This window comes from Dama dama, chromosome 24, assembly GCF_033118175.1.
Source record: "Dama dama isolate Ldn47 chromosome 24, ASM3311817v1, whole genome shotgun sequence".
Classification (NCBI taxonomy): Eukaryota; Metazoa; Chordata; class Mammalia; order Artiodactyla; family Cervidae; genus Dama; species Dama dama.
Window position 1 is genome coordinate 47200888 of NC_083704.1, and position 25632 is coordinate 47226519.

Here is a 25632-nt window from a genome sequence, read left to right on the forward strand (position 1 = left end):
ACGAAGGTTTGGAAATTCGATGGCCACGCTTGTCACTTTTACTGAATGCCTCTTTCTCCTGGGTCAGTAGTTATTTTCAAAGGTTCCCTTCTCCTCTGTGCCTCCATCCCATGAAATGTTGAACCAAGGAGATCACTGGCTGTGTTGTAAATGCGGCAGCTTGAAGAGTAATGAGGAACAAGGGCTGGGGGAGGGAGGGCAGAGTGAAGACTCGGACAACATCCCCAGGAGGCACGGCCACCAGCTGGACTCTCCTAACAGCCCAGCGGTGGGCAGACAGACAGGCTGGTGGATTCTGGCTCAAACCCAGAGCAGTGCGCGCCCTGCCCAGGCTCCCCAATAAGAGGGCAGAGAGTTCCCCAGTTACCAGCACCAGCTTCTCACTATGAAAGGGCTCCACTGCCCCTTTACCGGGGTTTCTCGAGTGTCCAGAGAGGTGAACCTGCTTGGTTGACTGAGGCGATGCCTTGCACCTGGAAGACACTGCAGTGGTAGAAAGAGCACTGACTTAGGGGCCCAAAGCTTCTGAGTTTGCCATTTATTTTGTGTATTTTCAGACAAAAAGCTTGGCCTCTCTGAGATTCAGTTTTCACATTTAGAAAATGGGAATAAAACAGTACCACTGGCTGCCTCCTGGGGGCGACTGTGAGATCCAGATGCGGGCGAAGGAGCCTTCATCAGCTGTCAGGTGCTCAACACGGGCCCCCTTGGCCTAGTGGTAAAGAACCTGCCTGTCCATGCAGGTTAGACACGAGAGACGCGGGTTTGATCCCTGGCCCAGGAAGATGCCCTGGAGGGGGGCATGGCAACCCACTCCAGCATTCTTGCCTGGAGAATCGCACGGACAGGGGAGCCTGGCGGGCTAGAGTTGCAAAGAGTCTGTCGTTGGCTGCCTCTGCCCCACCCCCACCACTTCAGTCTGAGTCTTCACAGCGTCTTGACTGTAGAGAGGAGGAGGATGAAGGAAGTTAAGTACCCATCCAAGGTCGCAAAGCTGCCAAGCACACTGACTGTAATCAGACCCGCCCCCAAGAGCCAGTCCAACCAGTCAGCTGAAACCACTCAGGCCAGAGCAAAAAAAGCTTGTTCGGTTTTTTTTAACTCTATATATTACAAAGTTGTCTGACTATTAGAATCACTTAGGAAGCTTTTTTATTTTTTATGTCATATTGAACTATACTTACGTTGATTTAGTTTCAGGTGTGCAACAAAGTGATTTTAGTTATATACACACACACGTGTGTGTGTGTGTGCGCATTTTTTAAAATTCTTTTCCCAGTTAGGTTATTACAGAATATTGAACAAAGTTCACTGTGCTATACGGTAGGTCCTTATTAATGATCTATTAATGAATGTAGCAGGGTGTAGACGCTTATTTCAATTTATCCCTACTCCCCGCCTTTACCCGCTGGCAACCATAAGTTTTCTAAGCCTGAATCTGTTTCTGTCAAGAAGTTCATTTGTATCATGTTTTTAAAGATTCTGCATGTAAACAATATCATATGGTATCTGTCTTTCTCTATCTGACTGACTTCACTTAGTATGATAATCTCCAGGTCCATCCATGTTGCTGGAAATGGCACTGTTTCATTTTTATGGTTGAGTAATATTCCCTTGTATTTATGTATTACATCTTCTTTATCCACTCCTCTGTTAAATGGATATTTAGGCTCCTTCCATGTCTTGGCAACTGTAAATAGTGCTGCTATGAACATTTGGGTGCATATATCTTTCTGAATTACAGTTTCCTTCCATTTCCCAGGAGTGGGATTGCTCTTTTTCGTTTTTAAAACTTTTTAGTTTTTTGCAGAACTTGCATGCTGTTTTCCATAGTGGCTGCACCAATTTACATTCCCACCAACAATGTAGGAGGATTCCTTCTTCTCCAAACCCTCTCCAGCATTTATCATTTGAGACTTTTCATGATGGCCATTCTGACCAGTGAGGGTGAGGTGGGTGTCTCATTATAGTTTTGATTTGTATTTCTCTAATAATCAGTGATGTTAAGTAGCTCTTCATGTGCCTCTTAGCCATCTGGATGTCTTTGGAGAAATGTCTATTTAGGTCTTCTGCCCATTTTTTGATTGGCTTGTTTGTTTTTTTGATATTGAGCTGCACGTGCTATTTGTATATTTTGGAGATCAGTTCCTTTTCAATTCCTTTGCAGGTATCTTTTCCCATTCTGTGGGTTGTCTTTCTGTCTTCTTTATGGTTTGCTTTACTATGCAAAAGGTTTTAAGTTTAATTAGGTCCCATTTGTTTTTATTATCATTGCTACAAAGACAGACCGAAAAAGATCCTGCTGTGACTTATGTCTAACAGTGTCCTGCCTATGTTTTCCTCTAAGAGTTTTATAGGGTGTTGTCTTGCCTTTAGGTCTTTAATCAATTTCATTTTTGTCTATGGTGTTAAAGAATGTTCTAATTTCACTCTTTTCCACACAGCTGTCCAGTCTTCCCAGCACAATTTATTGAAGAGACTTTACTTCATTGCGTATCCTTGCCTCCTTTGTTGTGTTAGTTCACCATATCTGTGTGGATTTATTTCTGGCCTTTCTAGCCTGTTCAGTGGATGTGTATTTGCTTTGGTACCAGTACTGTTCTACACTGATTGTAGCTTTGTAGTCCAGTCTGATCAGGGAGTCTGATTTCCTCCTGCTCCATTTTTCTTTCTCAGGATTTCTTAGGGTATTTGGGGTATTTTGTATTTCGATATAAATTTTAGAACTTTTTGTTCTAGTTCTGTGAAAAATGCTATTAATAATATAATAGGAATTGCATTCAGTCTGCAGATTGCTTTGGGTGGGAATGTTTCTCTTTCTGATCTTTTGTTGTTAATGTACAGATGCAATGGGTTTCTGTGTATTAATTTTGTATCCTGCAACTTTACCACATTCATTGATGACCACTGGTAGTTTTCTGGTATCCTATAGTGTCCTGTCATCTGCAAACAGTGACAGTTTTACTACTTTTCGATTTGGATTCCTTTTAGTTCTTTTTCTTCTCTGATTGCCATGGCTAGAACTTCCAAAAACGTGTTCAGTAAAAGTGACAAAAGTGGACAACCTTGTCTCATTCCTTACCTTAGAGGAATTGCTATCAGCTTTTCACTGTTGAGTATGATGTTAGCAGTACGTTTGTTTTGTATGTTATTTACTATGTTGCAGTAGATTCCTTCTATATTCACTTTCTCTAGAGAGTTTTTATCATAGATGACTGTTGAATTTTGTCAAAAGTATTCTTCAGTTTCTTACTGTGACGTATCACACTGTTTTGTGGATATTAAAAAATCCTTGCAACCCTAGGATAAATCCCACTTGATGGTGCTATATGATCCTTTTTAATGTATTGTTGGAATCGGTTTGTTAGTATTCTGTTGAGGATTTTTGTGACTGTGCTCACCAGTGATATTGACCTGTGATTTTCTCTTGTTGTGATAGCTCTGTCTGCTTTTGCTGTTAATGTCAGGGTGATGGTGGCCTCAGAGAATGACTGGGCGTGTTCGTTTGCGCTGCCGTGTTTTGGGGAATTTCAGAAGCATAGGCATTAACTCTTCTCTAAATGTTTGACAGATGCCTGTGAAGCCATCTGGCCCCGCACTTTTGTGTGTTTATAATTGTTTAATCACAGTTTCAGTTTTAGTGCTTGTGACTGGTCTGTTCATATTTTCTCCTTCCTCTGGGTCAGTCTTGGAAGGTTGTACTTCTCTAAGAAGTTGTCCATTTCTTCTAGGTTCCCCATTCTGTTGGCGTGTAGTTGCCTGTAGTAGTCTCCTGTGATCTTTTTCTTATTTCTGTTGAGTCTGTTGTAACTTATTTTTCATTTCTAATGTTATTGACTTCAGCCTTCTCCTTTTTGTTCCTAGAAGATTCTGGCTGATGACTTATAAGTTTTGTTCATCTTCTCAAATAACCAGTTTTTTTTAAAAATTATTTTTTATTATAGTTGCTTTACAGTGTTGTCTTTCCACTGCACAGCAAAGTGAATCAGCCACACGTATCCGTATATCCCCTCATTTTCAGATTTCCTTCTCAGTTTGGGTCAACACAGAATACTGAGTTCCCTGAGCTACACAGCAGGTTCTCATTCTCTACCTGTTTTAAATACAGTATGAAGAGTGTATAGAGGTCAAACCCAGTCTCCCAGTTCATCCCACCATACCTCTTCCCTCCTTGGTGTCCATTTCTTCATTCTCTACTTCCGTGTGTCTATTTCTGTTTTTCAAATAAGATTGTCTATACCATTTTTCTATATTCCATATATATATGTGTTTATAAACTATTTGTTTTTCCTCTTTCTTACTTCACTCGATGACAGTCTCTAAGTCCAACCAAGCTCTATAAATGACCCCATTTCATTCTTTTTGGTATTCTATTGTATATGGACCACATCTCCCCGCCCCCCCCCCCCCCCCCCCGCCGCCATTGGAGTATAATTGCTTTACAATGTTACATTGGTTTCTGCTGTAAAAAAAAGTGAACCAGGGACTTCCCTGGTGGTCCAGTGGTTAAGACTCTGCCTTCAAATGCAAGGGTTCAAGCCCTGGCCAGGAAACGAGGATCCCACGTGCCACAGAGCGAGGAAGCCCACAAGCTACAATGAACCACAGCAAAGACCCAACAGATCCTAATTCAGACAGTGAAGCAGCTGTGTGTATGCATATATCGCCTCCATCCTGAGCCTCCCTCCCATGCCCCATCCCCCTATGAGGTCCTCACAGAACACGGAGCTGAGCTCCCTGTTCTGTAGGGCCACCTTTCACTAGCTATCTGTTTTATACATAGCGGTGTATATATGTCAAAGCTACTCTCTCAGATCGTTCAACCCTCTCCTCCCGCCGTGTGCATAAGTCCATTCTCTGTGTCTGCATCTCTATTCCTGCCCTACAAGTAGGTTCATCAGTACCACTGTCTAGGTTCCATATGTATGCATTAATATAAGTACTGTTATCTTTCTGAATTACCTCACTCTGTATGACAGACTCTAGGTGCATCTGCATCACTACTAATGACTCAATTTTGTTCCTTTTTATGGGTAATATTTCACTGTACATAGTACCACATCTTCTTTATTCAGTCATCTGTCAACGGATGTTTAGACTGTTTAGACTGTTTCCATGTCCTGGCTATTGTAAATAGTGCTGCAATGCACACTGGGGTACACGTATCTTTTTGAGTTATGGTTTTCTCTGGTTATATGGCCAGTAGTGGGATTGCTGGGTCATGGTGTAGTTCTATTCTTATTATTTTTTTTAATGAACCTTCATAAAAACATAGTTTTTTAAGAACCCATTTATTTTTTTATGAACCCTTACACTGCTCTTCACAGTGGCTCTACTAGTTGTACATTCCCACCAACAGTGCAAGACAGTTCCCTTCTCGCCACACCTTACCCAGCATTTGTCTGCAAGTTTCTTAACGATGGCCATTCTGACACATGTGTAGGTACTACCTCACTGAGCTTCAATCTGCATTTCTCAAATGATTAGTGATGTTGAGCCTCTTTCCATGTGTCTGTTGACCATCTGCATATCTTCTTTGCAGAAATGTCTATTTAGGTCTCCCACCCATTTTTTGATTGGGTTGTTTTTCTGATATTGAGCTACGTGAGCTGTTTGTATATTTTAGAGACTAATCCTTTGTCAGTTGCTTTGTTTGCAAATATTTTCTCCCATTCTGAGGGGTGTCTTTTCATCTTATTTGTGGTTTCTTTTGCTTTGCAAAAAGCTTTTAAGCTTGATTATGCCCCACTCGTTTATTTCTGTTTTATCTTCGTTACTCTAGGAGGTGGGTCAAAAAAGATCTTGCTCAGTTTCTTCCAGTGTTCTGCCCATGTTTTCCTCCTAGGAGTTTTACAGTGTCTGGCCTTACAGGTCTGTAATCCATTTTGATTTGTGAATGGTGTTAGGGAGTGTTCTAAGTTCATTCTTTTACATGGAGCTGCCCAGTTTTCACAGCACCACTTACTGGAGAGACTGTCTTTCCTCCATCGTATACTCCGTGCCTCCTGGGTCATGTATGAGGTGACCACAGGCCCATGGCTTCATCTCTGGGCGTTCTGTCCTGTCCCACCGATCTGTATTTCAGTTTTTTGTGCCAGTACTGTCCTGTCTCAACTCCTGTATCCTTGTAGTAAACTCTGAAGTCAAGGAGCCTGATCCCTCCAGTTCTGTTTTCCTTTCTCAAGATTGCTTTGGCTGCTTGGGTGTTCTGAATTTCCATACAAATTATTTAAAAAAAAAAAAAGTGTTGTGAAAAATGCCATTGACAATTTGATCAGATTGCAATGAATCTGAAGACTGCTTTGTGGAATAGAGTCATTTTCACAATACTGACTCTTCCAGTCCAAGAACACAGTATATCTCCCCATCTGTTTGCATCATCATTTCTTTCTTTCATCAGTATCTTACAAAGTTATCTGTGTACAGGTCTTTGCCTCCTTAGGTAGGTTTATTCCTAGGTATTGTATTCTTTTTGTTACAGTGGTAAACTGAGACTGTTTCCTTAATATCTCTTTCTGATCTTTCATTGTTAGTTACAGGAATGCAAGAGATTTGTTTATTAATTTTGTATCCTGTGACTTTATAAAAATCATTGATTAGGTCTAGTATTTTTCTGGTGGCATCTTTAGGATTTTCTATGTACAGTATCATGTTATCTGTCACTATTTACAGTTTTACTACCTTTTTTCCAATGTGGATTCCTTTTGTTTCTTCTCTGACTGCTGTGGCTAGGACTTACTGAATAATGGTGGACATACTTGTCTCATTCCTCACCTTAGAGGAAATGCTTTCAGTTTTTCACCTTTGAGAACGATGTTAGCTATGGGTTTTTCATATATGATCTTTATTATGTTGAGGTAGGCTCTCTCTATGCCACTTTCTAAAGAGTTTTTAATCATAAATGGCTGTTGAATTTTGTCAAAAGCTTTCTCTGTATCTAATGAGATGATCAGTCCTGAAGTACTGGAGCTTCAGGACTGATGTTGAAGCTCCAATACTCTGGCCACCTGACACAAAGAGCTGACTCGTTGGAAAAGACCCTAATGCTGGGAAAGATTGAAGGTAGGAGGAGAAGGGGATGACAGAGGATGAGATGGTTAGATGGCATCACTGACTCGATGGACATGAGTTTGAGCAAACTCAGGGAGATAGTGAAGGAAGGACAAGGAAGCGTGGCGTGTTGCAGTTCATGAGGTTGCAGAGAGTCAGACATTACTAGTGTGTCTGAACAACAACGAGATGATCATATGTATCACATTGGTTGATTTGCACATATTGAAAACTTCTTGCACCTCTGGGATAAATCCCACTTGATCATGATGTATGATACTTTTAATATGTTGTTGGAAATGATTGCTAGTATTGAGGATTTCTGCACATGTGTTTATCAGTGATATTGTAAATTTGTGTGTGACGTCTTTGTCTGGTTTTGGTATCAGGGTGATGGTAGTGGACTCAGAATGAGTTTGGGAGTGTTCCTCCTTCTGCAGCTTTTTGGAACAGTTTGAGAACGAGAGGTGTTACCTCTGTTCTAAATGTTTGATGGAATTCTCCTGTGAAGCCATCTGGTCCTGGACTTTTGTTTGTTGGAAGCTTTTTCATCAGTTTCAGAACTTGGAACTGGTCTGTTCATATTTTCTATTACTTCCTGTCAAAGAACCAGCTTTTAGTTTTACTGATCATCAGTATTGTTTTCTTTGACTCTATTTCATTTATTTCTGCTCTGATCTTTATTTCTTGCCTTCAACTAACTTTGGGTTTGCTTTCTTGTTCTTTCTCTAGTTGCTTTAGGTATAAAGTTAGGTTTTTGAGATTTTTCTTGTTTCTTGAGGTAAGATGGCATTGCTCTAAATGCCTTTCTTAGAACTGCTTTTGTTGCATCTCACAGGTTTTGGATCATGTTTTCACTGTCATTTGTCTGTGGATATTTTTGTATTTCCTCTTTGATTTCTTCAAGATACCTTGATTGCTTTAGTAACATACCTTTTAGCCTCGATGTATTTGTATTTTTTAACATTTTCCTGTAATTGATTTGTAATATTAGAATGATTTCTAATACTATAGCATTTTGGTTGAAAAACATGCTTGATGTGATTTCAGTTCCAAGATGTGATCTATCCTGGAGAATGTTCCATGTGCCCTTGAGAAGAAAGTGCATTGTTTTTGGATGGAATGTTCTATAAGTAACAATTAGGTCTGTCTGATCTAATGTCATTTAAAGCCTGTGTGTGTTAATAATTTCCTGTCTGTATGATCTGTTTGTGTAAGTGGGATGTGTTACTGTCAATTCCCCCTTCTATGGTTATTAGCATTTGTCTTATATATTGAGGTGTTATGTTAGTAGTTAGTAGTTTAGTTGCTAAGTTGTGTCCGCCTCTTGTGACCCCATAGACTGTAGCCCGCCAGGCTCCTCTGTCCATGGGATTCTCCAGGCAAGAATACTGGAGTGGATTGCCGTTTCCTCCTCCAAGGGATCTTCCCAACCCAGGAATAGAACCCGGGTCTCCCGCACTGCAGGCAGACTGTTTACTGACTGAGCTATGTATATTTCAACTGTTATATCTTTTTCTTGAATTGATCTCCTGATCATTATGCTTGTCCTTCCTTGTTTAACAATCTTTAAAGTCTATTTTGTCTGATATAAATATTGCTATTCCAACTTTCTGTTGATTTCCATTTTCACGAAAAACCTTTTTCCATCCTTCACTTTCAGTCTGTATGTGCCCCTAGGTCTGAAGTGGGCCTCTCACAGATAGCATATGTACAGGTCTTGTTTTTTTATCCATTCAGCTAGTCTATATCTTTGGTTGAGACACTGAACATATAAATATATATGTTCCTAATGCCATTTTCTTAATTGTTTTGGGTTTGTTTTTGTAGGTTTTTTTTCTCTTCCCTTTATTGTTCTCTTCTCTTGTGGTTTGATGACCATCTTTAGTGTTGTTTGGGTTGCCTTTTTTCCTGTGTGTGTGTATCATGGTTTTTTTTGCTTGCATTTCCCATGAGGTTTTGATAAAGCAATCTGCACGTGTGCACACACACACACGGCTTTCCTGATGGCTCAGACAGTAAAGAATCCACCTGTAATGCAGAGACCTGGGTTCGATCCCTGGGTCAGGAAGATCCCCTGGAGAAGAGAATGGCAATCCACTCCACTGTTCTTGCCTACAGAATACCACAGACAGAGGAGCCTGGAGGGCTGCAGTTGCAAAGAGTTGGACATGACTGAGTGACTCATACACTATACATACACACACACAGATAAGCTCCTGGTCTCTTAATTTCAAAAGCAGTTCTTATTTCCTAGAGGTACTGGTTTGCTATCATATTTCCTCTTAGCAGGACTGTGGTTCTTGCTTCTGCTGTGTATCCCCTGGTGGGGGAGGCTGTCCCTTGACAGGGGCTCGGGGGTGGTGTGGTGACAGAGCCTGCCGTCTGCCCTGTGGTTGGCACTGCCCTGTCAGGAGTGGAGCCCCCTAGGTCTGTGTCTTAGGGGTGACTCTGATCTGCGGGGCCGGCAGGTGGGACTGGAGCCCCGTCCCGGGGAGAGGAGCCCCTGAGCCTCTCTCCTCGGGAGCTGTGCATCTGTGAGGACCTCTGCTGGCCAACTCGCAGGCGCTCTGTTGCTGGCACTGCTTTTGGCCCCGCCGTGACTGTGGGGGCGCCGGCCATCGGCCCCGCTGGCCCTCAGGTGTCATCTTCACCAGGCCCCCGGCGCGCACCTGGGCCCGCTGCAGGACCCAGGGAGGTGGCTCAGCCGCTGGCCTGGCCCCCGTGAGTGTGTGTCCACAGAGACGGAAGCTGCACAAGCCAGACCTGTCCCAGCTGCAGGAGGACAATTCCTTTAGGTGTCTCACGGCGCTCAGTTTAGGAACTGTCAGCAGAGGTGTGGCTCTGGAGGCGTGGGCTGTGGTTTCAGTCCCCCCCGCAGCTGTTCCTCCCCCCTGGACTCTGCTCGAGAGCACACGAGCCCACCAGGCAGGAAGGAGCTGGGACCAGGGGACCCGGGCAAGCAGCCCCCAGGGGCGGCCCCGCACAGCCCACAGCTCTCAGACGCCACGTCCCGGCTCCCAGCCCATCTCCCCACCTTCTGCTTCCTCTCCTCTTCCTCCTGGCTTATCGGGGGATCTTTCTTGTCCTCTTAGGTGTCTGAGGTCCTCTGCCAGCTGTCTCCCAGGTCAGTTAAATCAGAATCCAGGGGTAGGACCCAGGCACTGATATTTATTAAAGTCCTTCGGATGATACAGCCAGGATTAGTATCAACTGATTTAACCAGTACAGTCCCCCTACCCCGCCCCCCGTCTGGAAATACTTTAAAATGTACAAGCCAGTACTTATCTGGATAAGGCAGTTGCCTCTGTATTGGAGTATATATATATGAAGGCTTTACAAGATTCAAAATAGTTTTTTAATATCAGGTCCATGGGAATATTGACAGTTTCTCATAATACTTCATAGCACAGAAAACAAAATATGGCCATGCTACCAAATAGTTCAGGTGTATTTCTGGCAACTCAATTTCTCTTTTTCTGGTTTATCTGTTGTTTCTTCATTGTCAAATCATTTTCCAGTATAATGAAGTTAGCCTAATAGGGCTGTTGCCTGCTGTTTACCTTTCCTGGTCATAGTGCAGAAATATTAGCCATAAGTGAACGCATTACTTCACTGGAAATCAATGGCACCTGGGAAAAATTTGCACCTACTTTATTAAGACTCAGTTCTCCTTCGTGGCTGTGGTATGTGGACTGTTAAAATTCTAACACAAAGAAATAACCAGTACAGTTTTTTAAAAGACTGAGAAAGCTCAATCTGAGACAAGTGGAATATTTTTTCTATACTGTATAATTTTTTTAGTTGGAGTAGGATTGCTTTACAATGTTGTTAGTTTCTGCTGGACGACAATATGAATACCCCCCGCCCCGACCTGGGTCGGCACCGGGCGGAGCCCCTGTGCTGCACAGGCCTCCCCCTAGGCGCTGTCCATAGTAATGTATGTGAGTCCACTGACCTTGTCACCTGGAGAAGTGGGATCCTTTAACAGTGACTATTAATAACAACTAATGAGGTGGCCCCACTCAGTTTTCTCTCGAGGAGTGAGGCCCTGGCAGCCAGCACTTACTGAGTCCTCAGCTCAGTGCGAGGCACTCACGAGCCAAGCACCACCTCCTTTATTTTGCAACAACCTCATGAAGAAGGGTGCTGATCCACAGCAGCTGTCACACCTACTCATCACGGCTGTTCTCTCGGAAGCAGGCACACACAGTAAGTAATGAGTGGGCATGGCTGTTCCCCAGGAGTTGGGTTTCAGCCAAAGGCTGGAGTTCTGGACTCCTGCTGCTGACACTTGCCCAAGGCTAGGAAGGGGCTGATCCAACGTCCAGTCCAGGTTCCAATGGCTCCAACATCATTCTCTCTTACTTTGACAACCAGTGAAGGACATGCATCAGCCACTGAACTTTCTCCTCAATAGGTTCTCTTTTCTGCTCACTAGCTCATCAGAGCATTCACCTTTCTCTTTTCAGAGATGACCTTATGCACACCTCACTGCCCCCATCACGGCCACCTCCCTGCTCAGGACACCCCAGCAGTATACATATGTCCCCGCCTCTTGAATCTCCCTCCCACCCCTCCGGGTTGTCACAGGGCACCGATTTAACCTGCCTCTGTCAGACAGCAGATTCCCACAGGCTATCTATTTTACATATGGTAATATATATGTTTCAGTGTTACTCTTTCAATTTGTCCCTCCCTCTCCTTCCCCCACTGTGTCTGAGGCCTCTCTTAATTAAACTAAAGGCAGGATGGTTGGCTCTGCACCTCCCTAAACCCTGGGACAGGGACACATACACACTACCCACGGATCTCACACGTGTTTCCTGGAGTTCAGAACATTAACTGGCAGAGGGAGCAGTTTTCCCAGCTTGCAGGTCTGAGCTGAAGAACCAGTCACGTCCTTCAGACTCCTGCTTCAATCACCACACCACCCAGGTCTCAGCAAAACACCATCTGCCACACCTCACAACCGATGCTGTTTTTTTAAAAGCCCAGAGCTGGTCATTGATTGGACCCGGGGGGCAGGGCTGGCTATGTAATTTGCAGGAGGTGGCCCTAGTGCTAAAGAACTTGCCTGCCAGTGCAGGAGAGATCAGAAACTGAGTTCCATCCCCACGTTGGGATTAGAGGAGGGAATGGCACCCCTCCAGTATTCCTGTCTGGAGAGTCCCGTGGACAGAGGAGCCTGGCGGGCTACGGTCCACGGGGTCGCAAAGAGTCAGACTCGACAGAAGCGACTTAGCTGGCAGTGCAAACGAGAACGCAGCAGCCGCGGGTCAGCGCGATCCGGGGGCGGGGACTGGCCGCGGGCAGCCCACCCATTGGCTCGCTGCTGACCTATGGGGTGAAAGGTCCTCGGCCCGGCCAATCAGATGTCTTTCCTCTGGAATTTAACCGGAAAGACAGAGGCTGCCCGTTGTAAAGAAAAGAAACCAGTCTCATAAAAGATTTCCCAAACCTGCTGACAGTTTCTCCCCACACAGCGGCAAGAATGACCTTCTTACCATCAAACCCGACGCGATCTTTCCGCCACTTGCAGCCACCCGTCCACCCTCCCTCTAAACACGGCCCCACTCCGGGCACACTGTGCCTTTTTGTTTCCTGAACAGACCGAGCTTGTTCAAGGTAAATGAGTCACACAGGCTGTTTCGTCGGCCCCGCCAGCCTCCCTCTTCCTCCTCAGCCCTTAAAGGTCAGCTGCCGAGAGGCCCTCCCGCCGCACCTGGCTGAGGGCGGTCCTCCGCTCAGCCCCCTGCGTTCGCGCCTCTCCATGTGCAACCGTTTATTTTTGTTGGTCTATGTACACGTTTGCTGTCTGCCTCCCTCGCAGAATCTCAGCTCTGGGGGAGGCGGGGCCTTACTTGCTGAGTTCATCTCTACCACCCTACCTGGTAAATTACAGGAACTCCAACATACTGTAGGATAAACGAGTAATTGTGTGATTGTGTACTTTCTCAACGGTCGTTCCTGTTACGCAGGAACCTCTTGGTTTTATGTGTTTGTTTTGAATCTGGGCACACTATTGAATTTCCTCATTAGCTCCAAATGCTTTTCTGTTAATCCATTTGGGAATTCTGGCTATAGATAATGACATCTTACAAAGATATTAATTCTGCCCTCTCCAAAAGTTATATAATTTATTTCTATTTCCTGTCTCATTGCTTCCGTGCCATAGTTTGAAGACAGTGTGACTGATGAAAATTATGAAGCTCTGGGGGCATACAGGAACTAACAGCAGGATGACTAGCTGAGGAGTGGAAGCACTTATTTTAAGCATGGTGTGATAATGGCCTGTGCTGAAGACATAGGAAGGAAAGAGAGTGGCTGGAAATTACTCAGATAAAGGATTGGTGAGACTTAAAAATGGGAAAAGGCAGAAGATAGGGGGAAAATTCTCAAAACTCCAATCTGAATCAAGATACTCTTAATGCATTGGCTCCCAGACAACTTAATCTCAGACTAAGAGAATATCCACATTTTTTAAAGGCGGAAAGAGTTGATATAGCCAACTGTTTATCTAGTGCCCATTTTTAACTACTGAACACTACCGCGGTCATTTAAGACCCCCAAAATTAAGGGGTCTGAAAATCAATAGCCTTATGAAAAAAGAAGCAAGAAAATTAGAATTCTCATTATAGAAATGGTTTTGAGAACAGGAATTGAAGAAAATTGACAACTATGGCTCTAGGCTCTGACACAGTCTGTCTACATCCAAAATATAACAGTTTTCCCAGCATCTTACAAAGGGGGTCTCACTTAGTCATCCTAACAGCACCCTACCTACCTGTAGTAGGTAACAGACATGGCAAACATTTGTCTGGAGCGCTCCCATTTGCAGAGCTTTGATGCCCACCTTCCCTAACACATCAGCTTGCAATTTACAGCCCATCAAACCCTCTCCTGTTTTCTCTGCCCCGCCCCCTGAACCTGTTACCCACCTCTAGGTTCCTGCACAGACCTCTGTCCCAGTCTAGTCTGCTTGGAGGACTGCTGTTCATCAGGCGGAGACTGGCATTCATCCTCTTCCCAGAGGGAGGAAAGAAGTAAAGGCCTGTGCACAGGCCACACGGCGGTTGGCGTGGTGAAAGTTACATAATATAAAACACACTATTTGAACCATTTAACCTGTTCAGAGGCACTAAATACATCCACATTGTTGTGCAGCTGGCACCATCGTCCATCGCCTGAGTTCTTCACCCTCGTCATCTGAAGCTCTGTCCCCATTCCCCTCCCACCTAGCCCCTGGAATCAACCAATGTGCTTTCTGATTCTGTGAATTTGACTAGTCTAGGTATCTCACAGGTAGAATCAAACAGTATGTGCCTGCACCTAATATATGTTGGAATGGATTGTTAAGGTTAATTTGATATTTGTCCTATAAACAGACTGTACTTCTCTTTCCCCCTGTGCTGTATACACCGTAGTACAGTAGTGTAAATACGTCTGGGGGGGAGAGATTGGGGTAGACATATACACACCACTGCGATTGGTGGTGTTTACAGAGGGGACACACCCCCTCAGTTCCATCATGGAAACCACATGCCTTAAGGCACTGGTTCCCTGAGACCAACTTCCCTGAGCCTCAGTTTCCTCACCTCACAGGTTTAATGATCAATTACCAACAAATATTTATTGAGTGCCTTCTCGATACCAAGCCAGACACTGCCCATGCCTGGTGGTAGAGGCTCTGCCTCAGAAAAAACAGGACTCATGAAGAGGGGGGAACCAGTGCCTAAAGTTTCACTCAAAATACTGTATGCAGCTCATAGCCAGCCTGGGTCATTCTCTAGAGGAATTTTAAGTCTCTCTAACACACATGCATGCACACACCCCCACACACACTCTTCTTTCTTACCTTCACCCTCATAGTGGCTTAGTTGAGGGCATTTCAAGGATATGGAGCCCATCTGGACAGAAGTGAGCCCTTCTGCTGAATTTCGAATGCACTGACAGATTTCAAGCTACTGTGGTGGAACTGAGGCCGTGAAGAAGGCAGATATCTGCATTAAAGATGATAACCCTCCCTTTGTAATTAGACATGGCAGTCCTGGGATTTCATACCCTTCTCTTTGATCTGGAGAAACTGAAAAGCTGGACATGTCTGTGAGGAAACTACAGGCAGGAAAATAAGGGGTGATGTTTTCTTTACATCACTGCATTTATCCAAATTACCTTTAACAAGTACACATTGCTCTTTTTATATGTCTTTTCTTTCTCTGATACAAGCTCCCTGAGAAACAGAAACTCAAACAGAATTCCTTTTATAGGAGGGAAAAAAAAATTTTTTTCCCTCAAAGGTCAAAAACATTTGCATGTATCAACCCACGTACTTTGTGACCCAGTACCACTTTTCAGTACCCTAGTTTACAGCCATGATCCCCAATCCTTACGCCCTGGGCACAGGCTATCATTTCCATCTCACAAATGAGGAAACCTAGGCTCGGAAAGTCAGGTAGCTTCCCCAGGGCTGCAGAGCAGCTGGTGGCTAAGATCCATCAAACACCAAAACCCTTGCCCTTTAACTGTGCCACGAGAACGGCCGAGACTGTGCGCTCAGCTCTGACCAGCTCCCCTGTCCCTGCTGTGTCGTTTCCACAGCCTCCATGTACTCTGAGATCCAGAGGGAGCGGGCCGACATCGGAGGCCTGATGGCCCGGCCAGAATACAGGGAGTGGAACCCAGAGCTCATCAAGCCCAAGAAGCTGCTGAACCCCGTGAAGGCCTCCCGGACCCACCAGGAGATGCACCGCGAGCTGCTCATGAACCACAGAAGGTGGGAGAGGAGCGCGGCTGCCTGAGATGATCACTGAGGCTCGGGGAGGTGCCCCCTCCTCCCCACCGTGAAAGGCAGGCCTGGTAGTCACCCGGGGCTCTGAGAGACGGGGCAGGTCTGAGGGTGCACCGTGGAGGTCCAGAAGCCCCATAATCCCGCCTAGTCAGCCATGGGTGCCTGCCCTCACAGAGGAGACCGATGTTTGACCAGATGGTGGGATGGGTGCTTTGAGGAGCCACCAGCCTGGGCTCCAGGGAGGAAGTGATGCCTCAGCTAGGGCTGGAAGGGTGGGTGGGAGTCAGCCGGGGTCGGAGGTGGGCCCTGGCCGCGAGCGTGCACAGGAACCTGGAGGATCTCCGAGTGACTGAAGATTGGGGGGGGCCAGAGGAGAATGTGGCCTGTGAAGGGTCCCAATGCGGGGTGTCACCGTGGTCGAGGAGGTAGGAGTGGAGCAAGAAGGCCAGGAGCAAGCAGTGGGCCCTGGGACCACTGGGTGACTGAGGGGCTGTGCTGAAAGGGCAGGCTTCCCAGGTGACACAGTGGTAAAGAATCTGCCCGCCAATGCAGGAGACACAAGAGACGCAGGTTTGATCCTGGGTCAGGAAGATCCCCTGCAGGAAGAAATGGCAACCGACTCCAGTATTCTTATCTAGAAAAATCCCATGGACGGAGAAGTCTTGCAGGCTGCAGTCCATGAGGTTGCAAAAAGAGTCAGACACGACTGAGGCGGCTGAGCTCCCTTAGGCTCCCTTCCTAAGAGGGTCTCTGCCCAGCAGCACCAGGACGAAGGTTGCAAAGCCTCCGCAGCTCCCTCTAGTGGTCGTTTTTGGTATTGACGTCGGCGGTGATTGTCGTCCTTATTTTCAACTAACATACCTTCCAGCAGATCTCATTTTTCATCCTCTGTGTTGTCCTCCTGCCCCTTAGTTACACTAGTCTCTCTGTACCCACCGGGACTTGTTCCAGGGCCCGCCCCCCAACAGAACCCAAAAACTCAAGGGCCTTGTATAAAGTGGCATTGCACGAATTCAATCTGTGGAAACGGAGGGTTGACTGTGTATTGGAAGTACTTTGTCAAGATCCCTTTTAGAGTCATCCCTTTTAAAATCACCACAGTTTAAAAAACAGAAGCCTAGAGACAAATCAGGGCAAATGTTTGCAATATAAATGACGAAAATATGTACGTTATCTCTTACAAATCCATGAAGAAGAAATGAACAGAAGATAGGTACAGTTAGTTCACAGAACAAACAAAAGGAGCGGGCACCCTTCTCCAAGCTGCTCCACCAGACCCTTTTTGCCTACCAGATTCTGCAAGACAAGAAGATGGGACAGTAAGGAGAAACAGATGCTCTGAAATACTGTTGACAAAAGTTATAAATTGGATAACCTTTTCTAAGGAGCAGATGGGACCATGTAACCAAAATCTTTGAAGAGAGCCTGACCCAGCAATTCTACCTCTAGAAACTTACCCTGAGAAAATAACCAGTAATATCCTACAGCCTGGTCTCTGTGCTCAGACAGGCCCCGGCACAGACCACCCACCCCCCACTTCAGTCTGTGGCACCTGTGATGGGGAGTGGAGTCTCAAGTCTAGGGGCCTCCCTTCCCTGGGACAGTCATGCTTTCCCGGTACTGGCTGAGGCCAGTGCAGGGTGCAGCCCTGGATGCGGAGTGGGGGTAGTCTCCTAACGCCTCCCCCCCACCCACCTCCCCAGGGGCCTGGGTGTGGACAGCAAGCCGGAGCTGCAGCGCGTCCTGGAGCACCGTCGGCGGAACCAGCTCATCAAGAAGAAGAAGGAGGAGCTGGAGGCCAAGCGGCTGCAGTGCCCCTTCGAGCAGGAGCTGCTGAGACGGCAGCAGAGGTTGAACCAGGTGGGTGGGGGCCCCAGACCCCGCCCCTGCTTCCTCCAAGACCACCTGCTGGCCCAGGGAGGCCTGCAGTCACAGCTGACAAGGAGGCTGAGCCAGACGAGGACTGGACCCAGAGTCCACGCCTGGCCGGTGTCCTCACTCGGCCACTCCCTTCGCTGTGTGACTTTGGACCAGTAGCTTCCCCTCTCTGAACCGGTTTTCTCATTGGCCCAATCTGTTGTACGCTGATTCTGATTATCTTCTCACAGCTGCCCTCTGAGCCCAGAGGAGTTACCATTTTAGAAATAAGGAACCTAGGGCTCAGATGAGGTCTGCAATTTGAAGCGGGCTTCCTGGGGAGAACACAGTCCCCTGTTCTGTCCCCTCAGCTTCCAAGCTGGTGGGAGAACTGATCCTGGTTGTTTCCCCAGAGAGGACCCTGGGTCCAAACCCAGAGGTTTTTGAGTGGGACTCTCCCTTGCCCACCCACCTCTCATCTCTGCTTTTCTCCCCTTCAGCTGGAGAAACCCCCAGAAAAGGAAGAGGACCATGCCCCTGAATTTATTAAAGTCAGGGAAAACCTGCGGAGAATCACCACTTTGACCAGTGGAGAGAGGGCACTGTAGAGCCGGCTCCCGGAGCTCCAGCGCCCCCCAGCCCACCCGGCCCCCACCGCGCCCTCCTGTACGCGGCAGCCCTGGCCCCCAGACCCGGCTCTGCGGCGTTCACGCTCGCTCCTGGAAAAACGCATCGCCACAGAGGGCTGCCCCCCCGCCCCACCCCCAGAAGATGGGGGATCCTGAATGCAGGCTTTTCCTTCTAGTGCTCATTGCTCCTGCTCCAAGCAGCAGCCACTGCTAAGGGAGCTTTCCCCAGGCTCCCTCCTTGAGGGGCTGCTGAGCCCTGCCAGGATGCTTCGGGCAGAGCTGAGAAGGGACCAGTGCCCCTCTGGCTGGACGAGCTGTCCATTCTGCCCAGGCCCCATGGGGGGCACTTACCTTGAAAGCCTGAGGGGAGAACGGTATGTCCTAAGGAAGGGCGGGGCGGCCCAAGGCCGCCCTCCAAGGCAGAGGCGCACTAACAAAGTCAGCTTCGGCCTCTCCCCACCCCTTCACCTTCATCCCTCCACGCTCCCCCTGCCCCCATCCTACCCCATCCAGACCCTGTAACCACAGCAGCCCAGGGCTGCAGCCGCTCTGCTTCTGGAAGTTAGAACAGTGCTACTTGAACTTTACTGTGCCTATGATTACCAGGGCCCTTTGCTAGAAGACGGCTTCTGATCCCACAGGTTGGGGTGAGAGCTGAGAATCTTGTTTCTAACAAGCTCCTGGACTGCCACTCTGAGGCCCACACTGTCCCTGGCAAAATGCAGGATCCGAGGCGAATATAAGCCTCCCCCCCCCGCCCCAGCTCCCGTGACCCCCATCCTGGAGATTCCCATCCGCCTCTAAGGCGCTCTTTATTTTCCTCCCACCCCAGGGGCCCTGGGCCCGGGAACACCCCTAGCTAGGAAGTGGTGTTGGTTATGTGACCAGAGATGCATGTAATTGCCAATCTGCCTTTCTCACCATACTGATGCAATTCTAGCCAAAAAAACTCACAAAACTTTTTTAAAAGAATCTTTCCCCAAAGTCTACAAAAAGCAAATATATAGTGATTTTCAACAGGCTTTGGAAAACATAAAAAACCAGTCTGAAGGCCCCACCACCACCCTGACACCCTGGCCCCGCTGATCGGCCTGAGGCCAACTCCGTGAACTCAGTCACGCGTTCTTCCTCCAAACTCGCCTCCCAGCACTAGACCAAATGTTTGAACTTTCGCTTCTGTCCCATATTTAAAGATCTGGAGACCCACCAGGCCTTTTCCTTTTCCCCTGAAGAATAAAACCCCTGCCCCATAGCTCAGTTGGTAAAGAATCCGTCTGCAATATGGGAGACCTGGGTTCAATCCCTGGGTTGGGAAGTTTCCCTGGAGAAGGAAATGGCTACCCACTCCAGTGTTCTTGCCTGGAGAACCCCATGGTCAGAGGAGCCTGGCGGCTTACAGTTCATGGGATCGCAAGAGTCGGACATGACTTAGTGCTAGGTAACAGGGCACTAGTAGAAAAGCATTTCCTTTTACCCCCCACCCCGCCCACCAAGACTGCTGGACAGAGCTGCCGCTGGGATGCAGCCTGGCACCTGGACCGAAGGTGGGAGGGAAGGGACCGCCCTGGGTGGCTGGAGGGTGACCAGAGACATCGTCCTCCTGTGTGTGCTGAGGGGCATGAATACAGACATGCTGGCTCTAAAAGGCTCTTGAATGTGACCATTTTGGTGAGAAGGAGGGAACACTGTTTTACATGTGTGTCTGGCAAGGGTCATGCTAAAAATGTACAACCCCTGCTTAAAGACCACCACTTCCCCAAAGAAGTCGCCCCATGTCATTCAGACCTGAGGAGAACGAGACTGAGCCTCTAGGATGGAGTAGCCCCCAAGGGAATGCTTGGGGGTTCACCGTGGGCCCGTGAGGTGCTCCATGGGGGCAGCAGGGCACGGAGACAAAGCCCTGGCAGTATTAGAACAGACCTCGAGTACCACGGCGTCCACCGAGCCCGACAGACACCCTTGATCCTGCCCCAGGGCTCAGTCTCCACTCCTCCTCGCCAGCCATCTCCCACAGCAGAGGCTGCAAACACAGCGTTTCACTGCTGCAGCCTCCTCTGCAGTTTGGGGCGACCATGCGACCAGGTAGGGCCAGTGACATTTACAACGAAGTCTACAGGGGGTCCTGGAAAGCTTGTTGTTCTGACAAAACAGACAGACTGGTTAACACCCCATTGCCCCTCCCTCCCTCCATTGAGGCTGGGATGGCTGGAGCCACAGCAGCCATGTTGCAACTATGAAGAAAAAGGCCGAGAGAATCTCAAAGACACGGGCCCGACTGTCATGCGACCAAGCCAATGCCAGCAGCCATCCTCCTCCCAGATTCTTGTAAATACAAATAAATCCCCCTTGTTTAAGCTACTGTTGGTCAGTCTCTATTCTGTGGAAAAACATTCCTAACAGAAGCCCAGCTCTGCAGCCCAGAGTTACCTGCAGAATGTCCTGAAAGCCAGGTTCCCCTCTGCCATCAGAAACCTACTGGATCAGGACCCCCAGCAACAGTGCCGAGGGTCTGTTTCTGCAGCTCTGCCGGGCAGCCTACACGGCACAGGTCTGCAAACAGGTGTCTGGGCGTCACCGGCTCACATCACAAATACGTGTTCAGAGCCTGCTCAGTGGTGGGGGACATGCCTGGATCGCTGCGGGGCCGCCGCCTCCTGCTGACCCTGCTTGTGCCCCTGCCCCCCACAACCTGTTCTCGACAGCAGCTCAAGTGTTAACAATCCTGTTAAGATCTAAGGCAGATCTCATCGCTTGTCTGACTCCCAGTCGAGTCCTTCCTGTAACCTAGAAGGTCCTGTGCATCCTGCTCTCTCTCTCACCTCTGCCCCACTTCCCACCGCCCTCCCCTTCCTCACCCAGCTCCAGCCAGGCCACCCCCTGCCCCGCACGCCCTGCCTGTCCACCTGCTCTGCCCCGGGCCAGGACCAGCCTTCCCTCCCAGAGCCACACAGTGCACTCCCTTGCATTCTTCAGGTCTTTTTCATGCTCTTCCTAAACCGGGTCCCCTGGGTCACCCTTGCTAGAATCTCAACACCTCTGACACTCTTCCTGTCCCTCCTTGCCACTTGTCCCCATCTACCATGTATTCCCTTCCCCGTGTGTCTCTCCTAAGGATAATGTTGGCTCCACGAGGGCAGAGATGTGTGTCTGTCTTGTTTATGGTGAATCTCAAACGGCTATCCTCCTTCCCTGCCAGCAGGTGGCCTCCCTGGTGCCACTCTGGCAGCTGGGCCCCGGGAAAAGCCCAGCCCCCACCCCCACTCACGGCTCAGAGAACCCCAGCCCCCCCACTCACGGCTCTGAGGACCCCAGCACCCCCACTCACGGCTTTGAGGACCCCAGCACCCCCACTCACGGCTCTGAGAACAGGTGCCGTCTGCTGAGCGCACGGGGCACACGAGAGGTGCTCAGTACACGTCTGCTGAAGGGGCGAGAACCCCTCCTCCTTCCCCGTCTTCTGCCGCAGCACCTCCAGCCTCCTCCCAGGCGCAGGGTGCAGCCCCGTCCTCGCCTGCGCCCGCCTCCACCACGCTGACCCCCGCCCGGAGCTGTCCGTTTGGTTCAGCAGCTCTCCTCCGGCTTCCCGGGCTTCTGTCGGCGCGCCTGGGTCCTACCAGCACTTGTGCCTTCAGGATGCACGGTGGAAGCTGCATGGCTCCCACCACCCACTTTCTGGGCCCCCCCAGAGTTAGGCCATCCCTGAAGGCAAAGGTCAGGCATCACCCTGTCCTAGAGATCTTGGAGAAGGAGAGGCCCGAGGCTGTAGCTGAGACAGCAGACCGTGCCCTCAACGGGGAGCTGAGAGCAGTGAGCCCTGTTTGCACCGAGGTCACACTCACAGCCACCAGACCACAAGTCCTGTCTGGGTCTGAGACACCCTCTTCAGTGGCAGACCGGCTGTGATGCTGGCGGTAAAGAATCTGCCTGCCAAAGCAAGAGACACGAGACAAGGGCCCGATCCCTGGGTGGGGAAGATCACACACACCAAACACAAAACCTGGGGGACTTAGCTGCTCCGTGGCTAAGACTCCACGCTCCCAATGCAGAGTGCCCAGGTTCAATCCCTGGGAGGGAATGCCACAATTAAGACCCGGAGCAACCAAAGAAATATTAAAAAAAAAAAACCTACCATCACCTTGGGAGAGAGACGGGAGCACTCAGGAGGCGAAGGGACGCCTCCTCCCCAGCTCCGCTGTGTGCGCTCCGGGGGCGCTTTTACAGGCCCAGCTCACCACTACAGATTCCAGGCCTCATGAGCGCAGGGACCCACCTGACTGCTCCCCCTTAGCACTCCCAACCAGGGCTCTGCACACAGTGTGTGTTCACAAAAGCTGTGACTAGCTACCATACGATTACCCATAAATGTGACACCTTATCCATGCTCTGACTGCACTACGGACGGCCAGCACGGTCACCACCCGCAACAGTCGGATCTCATCCTCCCTGTTATGCAGATGAAGAAACCAAGGCTCAGGTAAGTTAAAAGACCTGATCATTCTTGTTGCTCAGTCGCGTCCAACTCTTTGTGACCCCACGGACTGCAGCACGCCAGGCTTCCCTGTCCTGCACCATCTCCCGGAGCTTGCTCAAACTCACGTTCATTGAGTCGGACCTGAGAGAAGTCACAAAACAATCCCTGGTGAGGGAGAGGAGATTCACACACAGCCGTCTGTCTGAGAAGCCTACAGTTTTCCCACTACAACCAGGCCGCGCTCCTAGAAAGGGCTCGCGGGGGCCCCTATGCCATCCTTCGGGGCACAGGACTCAGGAACCAAGCTCACCTTCCATTTTCCCATCTGAACTTGAGGTTTCCCTTCCAACCACAAACACAGATGCAGGCCAGCGTACACCGACCTGAGACCTGCGGTGAGGAATGTGTGCGGAGTGTAGACGTGGTCCCACCCCCAGGACCACAAAGCCAGCCAGTCTCTGGGACCAACCGTCACTGCGGGATTCCCGTCCCCTTGCAGAACCAGACCTGTGACTCAGCAGTGGTCTAAACCGTTTGATGTTTCATTGCTCCCAGAGACTCATCAACCAACCTCAAAGCCCCTGCTCTCACCAGGGCCTTGTTTTACAGCGCCCCCTCTTGCTGGGCCTCTTGAGAACAGAACCCTTTCACCCCTGTGGTTGCTGTCCTCACCTCGGCCCGTCACAGCTATCCGCGTTGATGATCGGCTGGCACTCCCCCAGAGAAGACGAGGGGCTGGGCCGTTTTCCAGTACTGGCCCCCTCACTGAATCTGCCCATCCATTTCCCAGAAAGCACGTGAGGAGGGACGAGCAGGACTGCCCGGGGAGAGGCCCTGGCAACCCCTGGCTGCTGGGCAACGGTTAAGCTAGCCAGGCTCCCCCTCCAAGGGAGGGCTTCGCGCGGGACCGGGGCACCCAGCTCTCCCGTGTGTGTGCCTGAACTAAACTGCTCACTTCCCTGCAAGGTCAGCGCCAGGCCTGCCCTGTAAGGAGGGTTAGTTCTGGGCCCACCTCTGGATTCAAGCCCCAGCTCTGCCAATCACTGCTTGTCACAAGCCTGGGCAGCTCAACTGAACCGTATTTTCCACAGCTGTGACACAGGCAATGATACCTGTACTCAGTGAACATTTAGTGTCTGTGCCAGGGACTGGGCTAAATACTCTGTGTGAATCTCCTCCATAATCCCCCAGGACTGTCCTTACCTCCATTTTACAGGAGAATCCAAGGTTTAGAGGCAAAGCAACCGCACGAAAGCACACCGCCAGCAGGCGGCGGGAGCGAGCCGTCAACGCTCTGCCCCGCTCCCCGCCCCCGCTGCCTGCCGGCTGTCTGGCATTAACAGCATCTGCGATAGAGGTTACAGGACAACGTTCTGCAAAGCACCCACATTCCAGCCTTCCCATCTGTTGCCAGAAGCATCCTGCAAGCCTACCAAAGCCAAATGGCTTTCCTTCTTCCTTCTCTCCCAGCAGGTGCCCAGCCCAAACCAATCTGAGAAGGAAGAGCAGGCCGGGGCCCAGAACCCCAGCCCCATCCCATTCACAGCTTTGAGAGCAAACTGTCCAAACGGGGCACAGGGGTCCACATGCCTGCTCCTGGCCCAGGAAGCTCAGGGAAGGAGCAGGAAAGAGGAAAACATGCATTAAGCACCTACTATATGCCTGGCAGCTCTTAGAACACAAAAGAACAGACACAGGGTACTGTGCCCAGGGCCTGGCACATTTCAAGGGGTGGAGGTAACTTCTCCCCCCATTTCTGCCGCCCCTTCTTAGGATACTGTGACAGGGGCACAGCATGGCTGTTACGGGCCAGGCCGCAGAGCCAGACACACTTTGGACTTGGGCGTGGCACAGGGGACCTGGTCTTGCCATTTGTCATATGGGCGGTGACCCTGACACTTCACTTACCATCTCTGAGTTTCTCATCAGTTAAATGAGGGCTCCAGGAGTGCCAGTCTCACAGGCTGTTAAGAGGAATGAATTAACTAACAAACATAAAGTGTTCATTAGGTGTAGGCACATGGCCAGCACTCAAAGTTAATTATCGTCTTCCTTGTCCTCAACAGTTGCTCTCTGTCACGTCTGTCACTGACCAGACCCCTGCAAGTGCTCTTTCCACTGGTTCATTCCTCTTAGGCCCTCAGTTCGTCTGGCACCTACCCCTCCCTCATGGGTGGCCACCACCCCAAGACCCTCCACCCTCCTCCCAGTCCCCTCTTTTGGGCGAGGCATCATCCACACCTTCTCAAACCTCAAAGTAAATAAGGGACATTCTAAAAGAAACACCTCACCAGTACTCTCTGAAGTCTCAAGGTCATAAAAGACACAGACCGAGAATTGGACCCATGGAAGGGACAGGACACATAAGCGCAGTGGGGGATCCTGAGCCAGGAAAGAGGTCTGGGCAGGAAACCTGGCAGATCTAGTGTGCAGGAAGAATGAAGTCGGCGGGATTTCAAACCTGGCACGTTCCAGAGGAAGCGCTGACCCTGACAGCTCCTGGGAGATCACCTCTGAGCCCTCAGAACAGCCTGCCTGAAAAGAGAGCCTCTGTTCACCTGGGGCCCTGGGCCATGCCAGGCAATCCCCACTAACGGCGTGATTCATGTGTGGCCGTGGGTTATGCTGGATCACGGTTTCTGGAAGGGCTGGAGACTGAGGAACTGAGATGAGCCACACCAACCTCCCACCACCCTGGGACGCAAGCACTGTAACCCGGGACAAGGCTGTGCTGAGCCGGCCTGGGCGTAGGTTCCACGTGCACGCTGCCACAGGGAGAAGGACTGCTGTCCACACAACCCAACGGGGCGGGCACCACTGGAAGGCCGTGCCGG

At 49.2% G+C, this 25632-nt stretch overlaps 1 protein-coding gene across 5 annotated transcripts in view; it reads left to right on the plus strand.

Annotated features, from left to right (window-relative positions):
• Positions 1–20680, plus strand: part of FAM107A (family with sequence similarity 107 member A) — a 93026-nt gene extending 72346 nt beyond the window's left edge. For 3 of the 5 annotated variants that reach the window (XM_061128228.1, XM_061128231.1, XM_061128230.1), the window contains 3 exons: positions 15652–15826; positions 17545–17701; positions 18199–20680. In XM_061128228.1, coding sequence (XP_060984211.1) covers positions 15652–15826; positions 17545–17701; positions 18199–18306 — 440 coding nt within the window. In that variant the 3' untranslated portion in view covers positions 18307–20680. Of the gene's footprint in view, positions 1–11064; positions 11263–12489; positions 12679–15651; positions 15827–17544; positions 17702–18198 lie in introns of those variants that run through there. The other 2 variants (XM_061128229.1, XM_061128232.1) reach the window with 2 other exon arrangements.
• The last annotated feature ends 4952 nt before the right edge of the window (positions 20681–25632 follow it).